General features: G+C 38.9%; 1 protein-coding gene across 1 annotated transcript in view; it reads left to right on the top strand.

Moving 5' to 3' along the window:
- The first annotated feature begins 10,940 nt into the window (after positions 1–10,940).
- negr1 (neuronal growth regulator 1) overlaps positions 10,941–12,708 on the top strand; it is a 75,125-nt gene continuing 73,357 nt past the window's right edge. The window contains exon 1 of the mRNA XM_030791525.1: positions 10,941–11,110. Within this exon, the coding sequence (XP_030647385.1) occupies positions 10,941–11,110 (170 nt within the window). The remainder of the gene's footprint in view (positions 11,111–12,708) is intronic.

Here is a 12,708-nt window from a genome sequence, read left to right as displayed (position 1 = left end):
AATCTATGCAACATAACTGCGATATAGTACAGTAGTTACACAAGTAATATCCATACAATAAAGCAATACCTTTTCAAGCGGTGGATGGGCTAACCCCCGGCTGCCCCCAAAAATGTACGTTATAACTTCTTATCAGAACTCATGCACAAATTTTATACATAGACTCTTAAAAAGAAGCATATGATTGAGTCTGTATGGAAATGGAATGGAAAAATATCAATGTATCAATCACGCGTAAAACGGCACATAGACTAGACTTAATTAGGAGAATTTTATGCTTCTGATGTATGTGACAAGTTCGGTTTTCCTTTACTTTTGCTTTGCACTAGCCATAAACATATACAGATGCATTTTGATCATTTCAGGTGATAATAGATAATGAGGACTCGACTCTCTCATCATCTTTAAATGTTATTTTAAGGTTTGATATTCTGGATTTGTGTGCGTTGCTCATGCATACCTCGTTGTTCCCATGAAATGAACCACTTTGATTTCAGCATTAACGGAAATAGATTACAGAAGTTCCATTAGGGGGCAGTGAAGCTCTTTAGTTTCTGTTCACCAGGCTTCCTCAACATGGAGTCTAAATGAGGGAATTTCATACATTCTATTTTTACGCCGCTGAATTATTCAGCGTCCAACCATATATGATTGGTGACATTTTCATGCCTCAGGCGATGTGACAGTGTGGTTGCATCACTTGATACCTTTGGGTTTGAAATGCCTCTTCAGGACAGGTTTTCACGGTGAAAAAATTTAGGCTTGGGGCCAAAGTATGGCTGAAACATACAGTAGATAGTGTCTACTGTACTAACACCTATATGAGCACTGATCTCTGTCTATCTGTCTCTCTCTCTCTGTCTCTCTCTCTCCCTTTCTCTTTCTCTGTCTCTCTCTCTCTCTTTCTCTCTCCCTCTCTCCCACACACACACATGCTCTCACATACCCTGTCTATTCAAATGTGGCAAATTATTACAGCATTAAATCTAATTTTCTACTGCCTGAAAATATTTGTTGACCACCACTTTCACAAGATACTATTCTTCTGTGTTGGTGACATTGTATTTCATCATTTATCCCAAATTTCAAATGAGATTTATGGCAAACTAGGACATGAATATCAATAGAGTGAGGTAATACTCCGGGGAAGAAAGAAAAAACAGTTTCTAATTGAATCTGTGTGCTGTCAAAGCTACCCTGGCTTTCATGCATTTTAAGTGCAAAGTGTAGCTAAATTTTACAACAGTGATTTTATTGGATATTAGAGAAATGGTCCTAAGCACAGAGTCTAGCTGCTACTGAGCTCCTGCAAAGGAGCTTGGTGATCTCCTAACTTGTGAAGTGTTGTTGCCATGGTAACATCACAGTTCATCAAGGCTCTGAACAGTGAAAGGAGTCAGAGTCTCCATTGATGTCTTGCACAATGCCACAGCACACACACACACACACACACACACACACACACACACTCACTCACACACACGCACGCACACACACACTCACACACACACACACACACACACACACACACACACACACACACACACACACACACACACACACACAGATGTATACACACAAGCCTAACCTGGTTAAATCATTGTTTATTTTGGATTCTCCCCTAATGATTAAATACTTGTAAAGAACATCATGTGTTTTAGTCTTCTAAGTTGTTATTAACCATAATATAGACTGGAAATTTGCTGCCATTACACCCCTGCCTCTGTGTTTAGTTGATAAGGAATATGGGTTGTGAGGTTACAAAGACAGCAGTGATGTGTGGAAAAACTGGATCAATAAGGGCTATGCCAAGGCATACCTTCGAGAATTGATGAAAGAGGAATCACAGTAACAATGCAGTGGAATAATTACTAAATGCCCTGGGGATCACTGCTGACCGTCAACGAGGTGAAAAGAGGGTAGACTATAGAAGCAACCAAATGTATGCAAAACGCTACTCATGCTATGTTCCAATTGACCAGTTTTATGGAGTAGTCTGCTACTAAATCTGAAGCGGTCCTTCTTTGCAGTATTTCATTGTTTTTATTGTGACCGTATTAAAACAGCACTCATTGTCGCCGCCTCGATGTCTACTTTCATTCCCGCGAAGAAAATCGAAGAAAATCCAACATAGCTTGCGTCCTGCCACGAACCCTCCGAAGACAGTCGGACCGTTGTGAGGGTCAGGAGAAAAAAGAAAGGAAAATATGAAGATGGATTAATTACCACGGCCACTTTCCACTGACCGTCCAGGGGATTCTCCACAGGGCCGAAGACACACCTAGTCTCCTGCTGCCCTCCCCATCTGCTGCTTACAGTACGCGCTGTGCGCGTGCCCTTCTGATCAGTGAATATTCTTTGCATCTAACGTTTCATTTTAGAGGGGACAAAACCCTCATAGATAACTATTACTTTTCCTTTGGAGGATTCCTCGTCCATGCTCATGCGTTTTTCTGAAATGTTACTGTTACCTCCACTCAGACCACTCATTACTAAAACCTCGCTAAATTATTACTTGTCAAATTTAACTCCTCAAGCGATACTCAAAGTAGTTAATCTCGCGTCGTGCCGCTGCCATACTTAATTTAACTGTAAACGTAACCCCTGAACTGTATCCTTGCACTGTACTGATTTGCCTTCGGATCGTCACGAACAACAGTTGTGATTTTCTGATGGGTAGGTTTATACAAACATTGACGGAGAGAGCGGTGAATGGCGGCCTTCACAAATGGTGCAACAAATGGCAACTTTGTAGTCATCTTCGAAGAGAGGATATGGAGGTTTTACAAGGCCAGTGACTATGGCAAGATACTTGCATTTATAAAAGTACTTACTGACAGGTAAAATGTTGCGAGGTCATGTCTCTTAGACTTCTTTTTCACGTAGGAATTACGATCTCGATTGCTCTTTGCAGGCTGGTTTGCATTTCAGAGAAGGTGAGATTGCAGAATACAGACTGTAGAGTTATAAATCCTGGAGTTACTGTCTGATGTACAATGTTGAACAGATGACAGCGTTCTGGTTCTTATATTATAGTCTGTATGATGAATCATTGCGACTATTGAAGAGGAACATAGGGCAGAAGCGACAGAATTTGCCTATAAAAACGTGTTTGCAATACTTCAGTGTTTTCATCATGATTGTATTATTTCCGCCCTCATTGTCGGCGCATCGGCATCTGCTTTCATTTTAGCGAAACCTTACTGTGAAAACTAACAACAGCGATAGGCATGAATATCATATACTTATATCACCATATGCTTAAGCAGATCCTGAGAATAATGAACAAGCCATACCATATGTTTAAAAGTTGTCTATTGTTAAGATATGGGGTCCAGAATACATATATGATGTTCCTTTCAAGATATGTCTCAGGATTCACCTTATATTAAATTATGCATACTTCTGATGGGATTTGACACAAATATTATGCTATCAATGTATATAAAAAAAAGAGAAAACAGTAATTAGACTGACTGCTTTGTAGTGAATCGTAATCTAAAAAGAATGAATGCAAAACACATTTCCTAAAATGACTTTATTTAAATACATCTCTTTTGTGCATTCTCCTTGGAATTCCATCAGTATCTAGCCCACTGTCAGTACATGTCAACTGAATAATGATTATGTAAAACCAGAATGAGAACATTTGCACACATGAATGATCTAACTGAAAGGGAACCTTTACACTCGTATTCACCCCTGTGATAAAAAAAGACTGAATGCATTCTCTACATTGTGTTAACTAAAATTAACTTGGGTGGCTAAAGGTCAAATTCTGCTTCTTTACTGAGGATTATCTTCACTTTTTTGTAGAATATGAAAATTCTCAAGTTTCTCTCTCTCTTTACATCTTTTTTTTTGGTTAGAAATATTGGATTTTACTGACAATTCCCATTCATTTTTGATAACCAAAAGTGTTAAATACCGTAAGTCTATCTTCTGCCATATGCAAGACTGGTTCCAAAATTTCATGTGGTTTGTTTCTGCACATACATTAATATAAAATATATTGGCTTCATGTAGTCAAGCAAAACAATACTGATTGGACCTTTAAGCTATAAGTCATCTTTTATAGAGCTGTACTTGTGGCATTATATCCCATTTCACTTGGTTGCTGTTCAAATATTGGGTCTGTGTTACCGGGTCCCCCCTCTGGAATTGAAGAGTGTTTCTTTTCACACCAACATGTTCACCTCCATTGCCTCTGTTCCATGGAGGTTTGCAGAAATTGTCAGCAGCTACAAATGAAAACAGGGGTCATGCCAGTATGCCAACAAAGACATCTTTAAAAATGTGTGAGCTCAGAGTCCTCTTGAAAAATGAGACTCGAATCTGTAAAGTGCCGGCCAATATTTTTGTGTTTTGTGTTAAAAAAAACAACAAAAAAACAACGCTGCAAGGCACTTTGTCTGCTCCTTTGGTTCGGCCTATCAGTTCTCATTATGTCTGTTGAATATCACAATCCAAGCTGACGGAGACACTTCCATTTCTCTCTGAGGGTTTATTTGCTAGTGATCCAGGCAAGGTGAAAGAAATTCAGATTGCTTATGGAACTTTCCTAAAGTGCTAATGGATTTCATATATATTCTGTTTCCCACTCAAAAGAGTCCCTATAGTTTCTCCCTCAGCATACTCTCCTATTTATGAATAATTTAAATCTTTTTCCAATGGGCTACCTTAGGTGTATGGAACATGAAAGCAATGCTGAATTAAATTTGCTTTCTGGGATCTATCAGCTCTGCCATGACACAGAAATGTGTCTGGTGAAGGAGTCTTGACCTAGATCCTGAAGTGGAACAGCGTAACAAAAAAAAAAGATTCATATGTTTAGAAAGTCCAGAATTAGAATTGCAAGTATGTTATTCTCATACAATGCATGTGGAAGGTCCTTAGGCTAACTATGAAGGAAATAATAGTGAAATCACATTTATCGCACTTCACTGCCGCACGAACTGAATAACACTGACACATGTCTTGAGGCTCATTACGTTGAGTCTTCCTCCAAGGCAGATTATAGTCAAGGTCCCTGAATATAATGTGTGCAGAGCCTTTAGAGAGGAGAGAACTCGCAAAGCACTTGGTCTGTATGTTGTTTCTTCCCTTGTACTTACACAGTACACCTACCCCCACCTATTCATTGACATTTTCAACCTCTCATTGTCCCTACTGGCTAGGCTATTATGGTTCTTACTGTCCAGAAAGCAAAAAACAAAAAACCTGTAATATTCTTGAGTGATTACCACCCACTGTCTTTAACAGCTGTGATTTTGCATAGGCTCGTATTCCTCAGACTATTCCAGATTTCTTAAATATGCCCCAGTTTTCATTCCAAACAAAAACTTTAAGGATATTGCCTTTTTTGGTCTTACATGCTACTGTTGAGTACCGAGACATGTAAGACCCCTATGTTTGGGTGATACATATTAGCCACATCCTTGCCTTTAGCATAACTGGGCCTTTTAGTCCAAGATCTGGGCTTATCCAACTCCATCTGTCATGGAATATTAAATTTCCCAATTAACAAAGAAAGATGGTAAAAATAAGAAACATGTTGCCATAGTCATAAACTTTATCCCCTGTAGAAAGCAACGATACTTAGTTGCACAGATTTACAATGACATCATAATAAATCAACTAATCTGTAAGATGATGTTAGCAGATTTGACAGTGTAGTGTTGTAGCATTAATCTTGCCCTGGACATCATTGAGACCAAAAAACTTATATTTCAGGCAGTGAGAGTCATCCCTAATTGCAATGATGTGGCAACAGTTGAAACTATCAACTGTTTTAGACTCCTTCAGTTTTATATTTGTAGTGACTATCTTGGACAGACAGCTCGAGAGTCATTTTTGACAAAAGCAAAACGTACCCTCCATCTTCTGTATTTCTAGAGGAAAATTGAGAACTTTTACTTCAACACCGTAGGAAGTATCTGTTAGAGAAATTACAAAATAACACACGGACCCTCCAAAGTCAAAGTAAGTTGTTTTATTCTTGCGGCAAGGAGACAAGTCACACAGCAATACAACCAAGTACTGCAGTGGAGAGTTGTGTTGCTTCCCCTTAGTCAGGTGCAGTATTTATTTCCTCAAAAGTGGTTATGACGGTTTTTATGCGGAGCATGTTTAATACGTACAACACGGTTATCTTCCTGTGACAACAGTTTCACAACCTGTTTTCAATGTCTTCTAATAGCTTGCGGTTAGTTGACTCTTCATAAGCCCCAGGGCACATTCTCCTTTTAACTTCTCATACAACAACGTTTAAATGCCCTCAGTTGAACCTCTACTTCAAGACACTGGTACTGGTCTACCAGGCAACAAGAGGCTCCGCCCCATCATACCTTCAGTCCCTAATAACTCCGTATACCACCACTAGAACCCTCTGCTCTACGACCTCCGGTCAGCTGATGGTCCCCTCACTTCGGGAACCCGGCAGCTGCTCCTCCGGACCACGCCTCTTCTCCGCCATTGCCCCTCGGTGGTGGAACGACCTCCCTCATACAGTTAGGACTGCGGAATCCCTCACCATCTTCCGCAAGAAACTGAAAACCCACCTCTTCAGAACCCACCTATCCCCCTAAGCCTAACGCCCCTTCCTTAAAAAAACAAACAAACAAAAAAAAAAAACCTTGTCTTGTATCTATGTTTGTCTAAGAATTCCAGGGCGCATACGAAGGAGTAAATTGACGCTCAGTCTTTTTAGCGATGTATGCTTATGAGGTATTAGGAATCCGACTGATGCACTGATTGTAAGCTGCTTTGGCTAAAAGCGCCTGCTAAATGCTAAATTGTAAATTGTAAATTGTAAATTGCATATAGTAAGAACATGATCACTACTTATTTCATACAAAGGAATAACATATTTTTCTAACAGTATCCCAGCTGGTCACATCATATTACAGTGTAGCTACACTAGCACCTGGAACAGAAAGGACCATGCTATATTACAGGATCTCAACCAGGTCAGATACAGAATATTCTCCCCTATGCACTGTGACAGACAGTACTTCATCATCAAAGCATGGACTACTAGGTTCTAGGACAGTTTCCACCTCTAAGCTATAGCCTACATGCTAAGAACACTTACATGGTGGACTGTCTCTGTGCCTATAATTACTATATAACAATATCCCATTATACAACTAATATCCACACCACCACCGACACTGATTGTTCTTGCATGTTTTATTGTATAGTGAATATTGTAATGTACTGCATTATCAACTGTGTATTGCCTGTTTGTTTTACATCATGTATAAAAATTTTAAATGGCAAATAAAATTCCTCAATCTTGAATTACTCTGATTTAACTGGCTGTTTAATTCAGTGATTTATATTATAATAGACTGTTAAAACAGACTCATTTGCACAGCAGTTGACCCATCATGTCAGCAACATTGCTGGAATAACCCTTTTTCAGTATGTGGCTATGAAACACCCTGCTGGATTTTCATGCTGGTCCTTTTGGACAAATCAGTGCTGTGAAACAGCAGGCTGTTAAGTTTTACTGTAACATTCCTGAAGACATCCTTCATGCCACCTGTGGTATCCATCATAAGATACCATTTTTTGCCTTTACATGAATGCTGTGATAAAATGTAAGGGGGCTTCCAGTCTGACAACATGCTGCATGTGGTCTAGTTTCTAAAGTATGAGGGTTAGTCAGACTAAACCTTGGTTTAAAAATGCCCAGGTTTTGACCACTGAAGTGTGGTGGGACACTGTTCTCTTCTGATAGGTGGGCTTCAAATGAGATGTAAAATTAAATTCCTGCCTGCAGTCTGAAGGTCAACTGCTCAGAATAAGTCTTATTGTAGAGCACTTTCTGTTTCAGCAGGAAATACCCCCTCAGGACTACTCTGAATGGTTGCAATAGATTCACAAAAATGGAAGCAAATATCCCATTTTCACACATGTGGAAATTATAAGTTGAATGAAGTTTAATTGTTGGAACTGTAGTCCTCTGACAAACCTTTAATGCTTCCAGCCCAGCTTACACATTCACACTTTTTCTTGTTATGTTGAATAGAAAGCTCTGGGAACACCTTTCTTTGTCCTCCTTTAGAAGCTTACGGTCCGGATATTAAAGTGAAAGTGCCAGTCAAATTAGAAGGCCAGTTCTTTTTCTGACTTTGAAAATAACCCATAGTTCAAATTTTTTTTTACACACATTTCTAGGGATCTGCATATGACATGTGACATGACAATGTCATGAGATAACTTTAATTAAATAACTAGATAATAATCCAGTACAACAGCAGTATTTTTTTTTTTTTTTTTACTTTTTAATGATTGAACATTAATACTCTTTAGTATCATAGTCACAAATATATTTCCACTGATGGTGGCATCAGATCTTGTGAAAAATGTTTGCTGTGTGCCAGTACTTGCCTACAGTATGCTTGGCATGTACTGTAACCTGCTCTGTTGATGCTGTCGGTAAGCCTGTGGAGTATGACGCACATAAGGAGCTTTCTGCTCTCTGTTTGGGAAGGTTGACAATAACCGCACACTAGTTTAATAATTCCTCAGTATGATGTGTGATAACATGATTTTTTTTCCTCAGAATTTTTCACAGCCTCTGTCCTGTATGGCCTTGAGAAATTCTGTGAAGACAATTATCAGTGTGCTGTGGATAATCAGAAAGCCTTTAGGTCAAACGATGATGTTCCTTAGACTAGTAATACTCTTATACGTCAGATATACCTATTTAAAATGTCAGTACTGTGACTACAAATTACATGTATGCAAGTAAACATTTATAAGATGTTTTGACTTAACCAAAATCAAGGCTAGATTTTTAAAATTCTAGTCTAGAATATAATACACTCCTTTTTGTCTATGGAAGACCTTGACATAAAATCCTGAAAATGTAATAACTTCTGACTTTTGGCTTGGCTGCTGACAAGATCTTTGTGCAATAAAACTGACATTTGGGATGAGAATATTACAGGGTATTTTACTGGCCAGAGGGCAGACCTTTTAAAAGCACATACCATAAGTTGAATTCATTTAATCTGAAACCCTTTTTAGAGTCAACATGCAATGCTTAAGAGAAGGTTATCTCTAATGACCCTATTTGTCACTGTTCAGAATATCTTAAAGGTCACTCCTGGATCTTGAGATTAATTGAAGATATAAATCATGCATATAAAAGCAAATAGAATTTGTCTTCCCCTCAGCAAATACTGGAGAAGTTTTCAAAGAAATTGCATTTGATGCTCAAAACATAAAACCAGTAAACAGTCAAAATGGAATCAAAAATAGCAGACACTGAACCTCCATTCTTGTTACTGTATAATTTACAACATTATGTTATTTAATTATTGTTTTACCAAGTGGTTAAAATGTTTAACAAATAAAGTCTTGCACAAAGAAAATATTCTTTTGGCTGGTGACTTACACTGTCACTTGATACTGTCATTTGATGTTATGAACAGTTCTGAATGCTGCTTGAGCATAACATACTGAATCAATTGATTATAACATTGTTATAGATATATCACAACACTTTTAGACATTTTATCTGGCTCATTAGTACTTCTGCTAGGATGGGACTAACCAACATCAGAACAGACATTAATGGTCTTCACTGTAGAAACTGCAGTTTGATTGAAATAAAAAACTTAGCATTTTGTAAATGCAAAATATTCATTTTAGATTCTGTTTCCTGAAGCAGAGAATGCAAACTGTACAAGATGAAATATCAACCCAAGTTTAATTGATTGTAATCAATTAAATAACTGAATAAATTAAATGACAGTGTTGTCACAGTAATTAAATTGTGGAGACCAACTATCCCCCTCCAGTTTAGATACAGGGATGGACTTTGGCTCCCATTACAGCTAATGAGCAACAGACAATTATTACCAAGCATGCTTGCAAGCTTCTATCCAATTTAGAGAGAGTCACACAGCAAGGGCAGTATGAAAATGCTTTTATCAGGGCAGTTTTACTAATGGAGTCAACAAGTCGGCTGCAAATACATTCTTTATTACTGAGACTCATAATTGGGTTTATGATGTAGGCTAAGCATTGGTCTTCTACCAGCAAGTGAGACTCTCCAGAGGTATATTTGACCTCTGAGATCTACAGTGTTTTAAAACTGATAATGCTGCATCTAAAAATGGATTTAATGTGTGTACCACATTTTATAACAAAAACAAACAGATATCGTAATTTACTTAAATGGCCTTCAGAGGAGCTCATAAAATGTTGAATCAGATTCTACATATATTAAAAGAATACTTCAGACACACACTAAAACACAAGCACACGCACATATGCCCGCACGCACGCACGCACACACACACTCACGCACGCACGCACGCACGCACACACACACGCACACACACACACACACTCACACACACACACACCAACGATATGTTTCATTTCCCCCTGTCCAAAATGGAAACGCTGTATATGTTGGCTCTATTGTGGTAACTTTATACCATGAACTTAAGCAATTTTTTATGTAACTAGTATGCTACATAGTAACGAGCTCATGAGATGGACGAGACTCAAAGACCAATTTGATGTTCACAACGGGGGATTTTGAAAAACAGTATAAGCTCTTCACAACACTATTTAAATGTTGGGTTTTGCTGTATCAAGGATACCTAACAGCTTACCGCCCAAGCTGGAACTACAGGGAACAGGTTGCCTGGGAAACGGCCGCATGGCAACAGGATCAGAGCCTGGGGGTTGTCTGCTGCTAAGTCTGAACCCGTTTTACATTTCCTCACTAGATGGTGTGCAAGCCACTGGAGAGTCGACTTCATCGTTCAGTAAGGCTCTGACCAAAACAAACCTGGAAAACTACACGGAACGCCATTTCTCGAGGTTTGCAAGGAGGGAAGAGTGGGAATAACATTTTCTGCAAGACAGTTTTTTTTTTTACTAACGAAGAGGAAACACTTAATACAGCGGTGATGGACATAATGATTGCAGTACAGGATGCGTGTGTCTCTGGTCAATGGCTCACCGCTATAATTCTCAGTCTTTGCTGTTTTCTACCTTCATGCTTACCCGCTGGACAAACTGTGGAGTATGCCTCGAGTGAGAGTGTGGTGAGCAAGCAAGGAGATACGGCGTTATTGAGGTATGGAGCTAAGAGAAGTGGCTAAGTGGTCAAAAACTTAACTTCATAGTTATCCACGTTCCCCGGGCTTGGAGGTCTCTTTATGGCAGAGGCTGCCGCTGAAGTAAACAATGCATTCGACCCATTGTAGGCTACTAGTTTCCCTCCATCACTAGTAAATGGGTCATTGCTTGTACGGTACGATTAACAACCTAGTTGTCTTCCTTCCCTGCTGTTGGCTTATCTCACTGGGTGTAATGCTTCTTTTCCAGGGATGCTTACGATGATGTGTGACGATGGGGACTCCGAGTTTTGTCTAAATTTAAAAGCATTGAAATATATTTGTCCTATGTCTGTAAACCAGTAAACGACATTAACTGGTGACACAGAGAATAAAAAGATGAGACGACTTTATAAACTCTGCCATAATCTTCATAGTCCATCCGATTGCAAAGAAACAGTTCGCTTTGGATTCTTTCGAATGACACGGTTAAAGATTTGGTTAATTGTGGTTCTGGCTACGTAGTGTTAAGCAACATCAGTTACGTTGTCCGGGGACTTCATCATGAACTGAGTGGTTTCCCACGGTATTAGGAGAGTCATATATATTATGTGCCGGTATAAGACATTATGTTAGACATGATATAAAAGTAAATTTTATTGTAAGGGTGTATGGAGACTCTGAAACACATGCCCTCCCTCCTGGAGTAGTGTTTGACTGAAGAGTGTTTAACAGTATTTGCATGTGGGCGTGTCTTAAGGCAAGCAGATGCTCTTGGTTCAGGGGGCGTTTTGGGCAACTGAAAGGGAGTTTGGACATTTCTTACATCATCTTCTGACAGTGTGTCCCTAATTAAATGTGTACTTAATTAAAAGTGTGATCTGGATTAGGCTACTTAATGGTAAGTTAAGTTGGAGTGGGATGGCTACTGAAAATGTCTTTATAGTATTCTTATTTACTGAAGGGTTTCTAGACTTTGCTCTAAATCATGTAATTTCCATACAGAGGCTAGGTTCTGTCTCACCACAGCCAGTGAACTGGCTGTTTAGGCCTCTTCGTTTTTTTTCTTTCTAGAAAAAGCCCCTATCTCTGTTTTGCTCTGCCTCACTCAGCTGTCATGGCAGTGGCTCAAATTCTGGAACACATCTCACCCTTCCATCCTTCTTACTGCAGTGACTGCGTGACTGCAACTTCTACTTAAAAACCAGCAGACTCTCATAGACTGGGTTTCCTTCCCAGTAGATAACCTATGAGAGAACACAAGATGTTTAAAACCTTTTTTTTTTTTTTAGGTGTAGCATGCTGTAGCTATATCCTAAAGGGGTATTCTGACATACTTTGTTAGCTTTTATTATCGATATCATGCAGTTTTTAAAAAAAAAAGGATAAAAAAACAAATCACATACACAGTGGGAGTTGGTAGGTTGGTATTATTGTACATTTGTACAACTATATTTTTCTTTTTTTCCCATGGTTGAACTTTTCTGTCAAATTATTTGATCCATTTTGCATTGTTTTGCACATCCACGGTTTGCAGAAACTGCCTTAAGCATTGTTTTTGGTGAAGCACTCATTGAACTGTCTTGATTACTGAAATGCCCTTCAAACTCTCCAACAA

The sequence above is a fragment of the Chanos chanos genome, chromosome 14 (assembly GCF_902362185.1).
Source record: "Chanos chanos chromosome 14, fChaCha1.1, whole genome shotgun sequence".
Taxonomy (NCBI): domain Eukaryota; kingdom Metazoa; phylum Chordata; class Actinopteri; order Gonorynchiformes; family Chanidae; genus Chanos; species Chanos chanos.
This window is presented reverse-complemented; position numbering and strand designations above follow the sequence as displayed.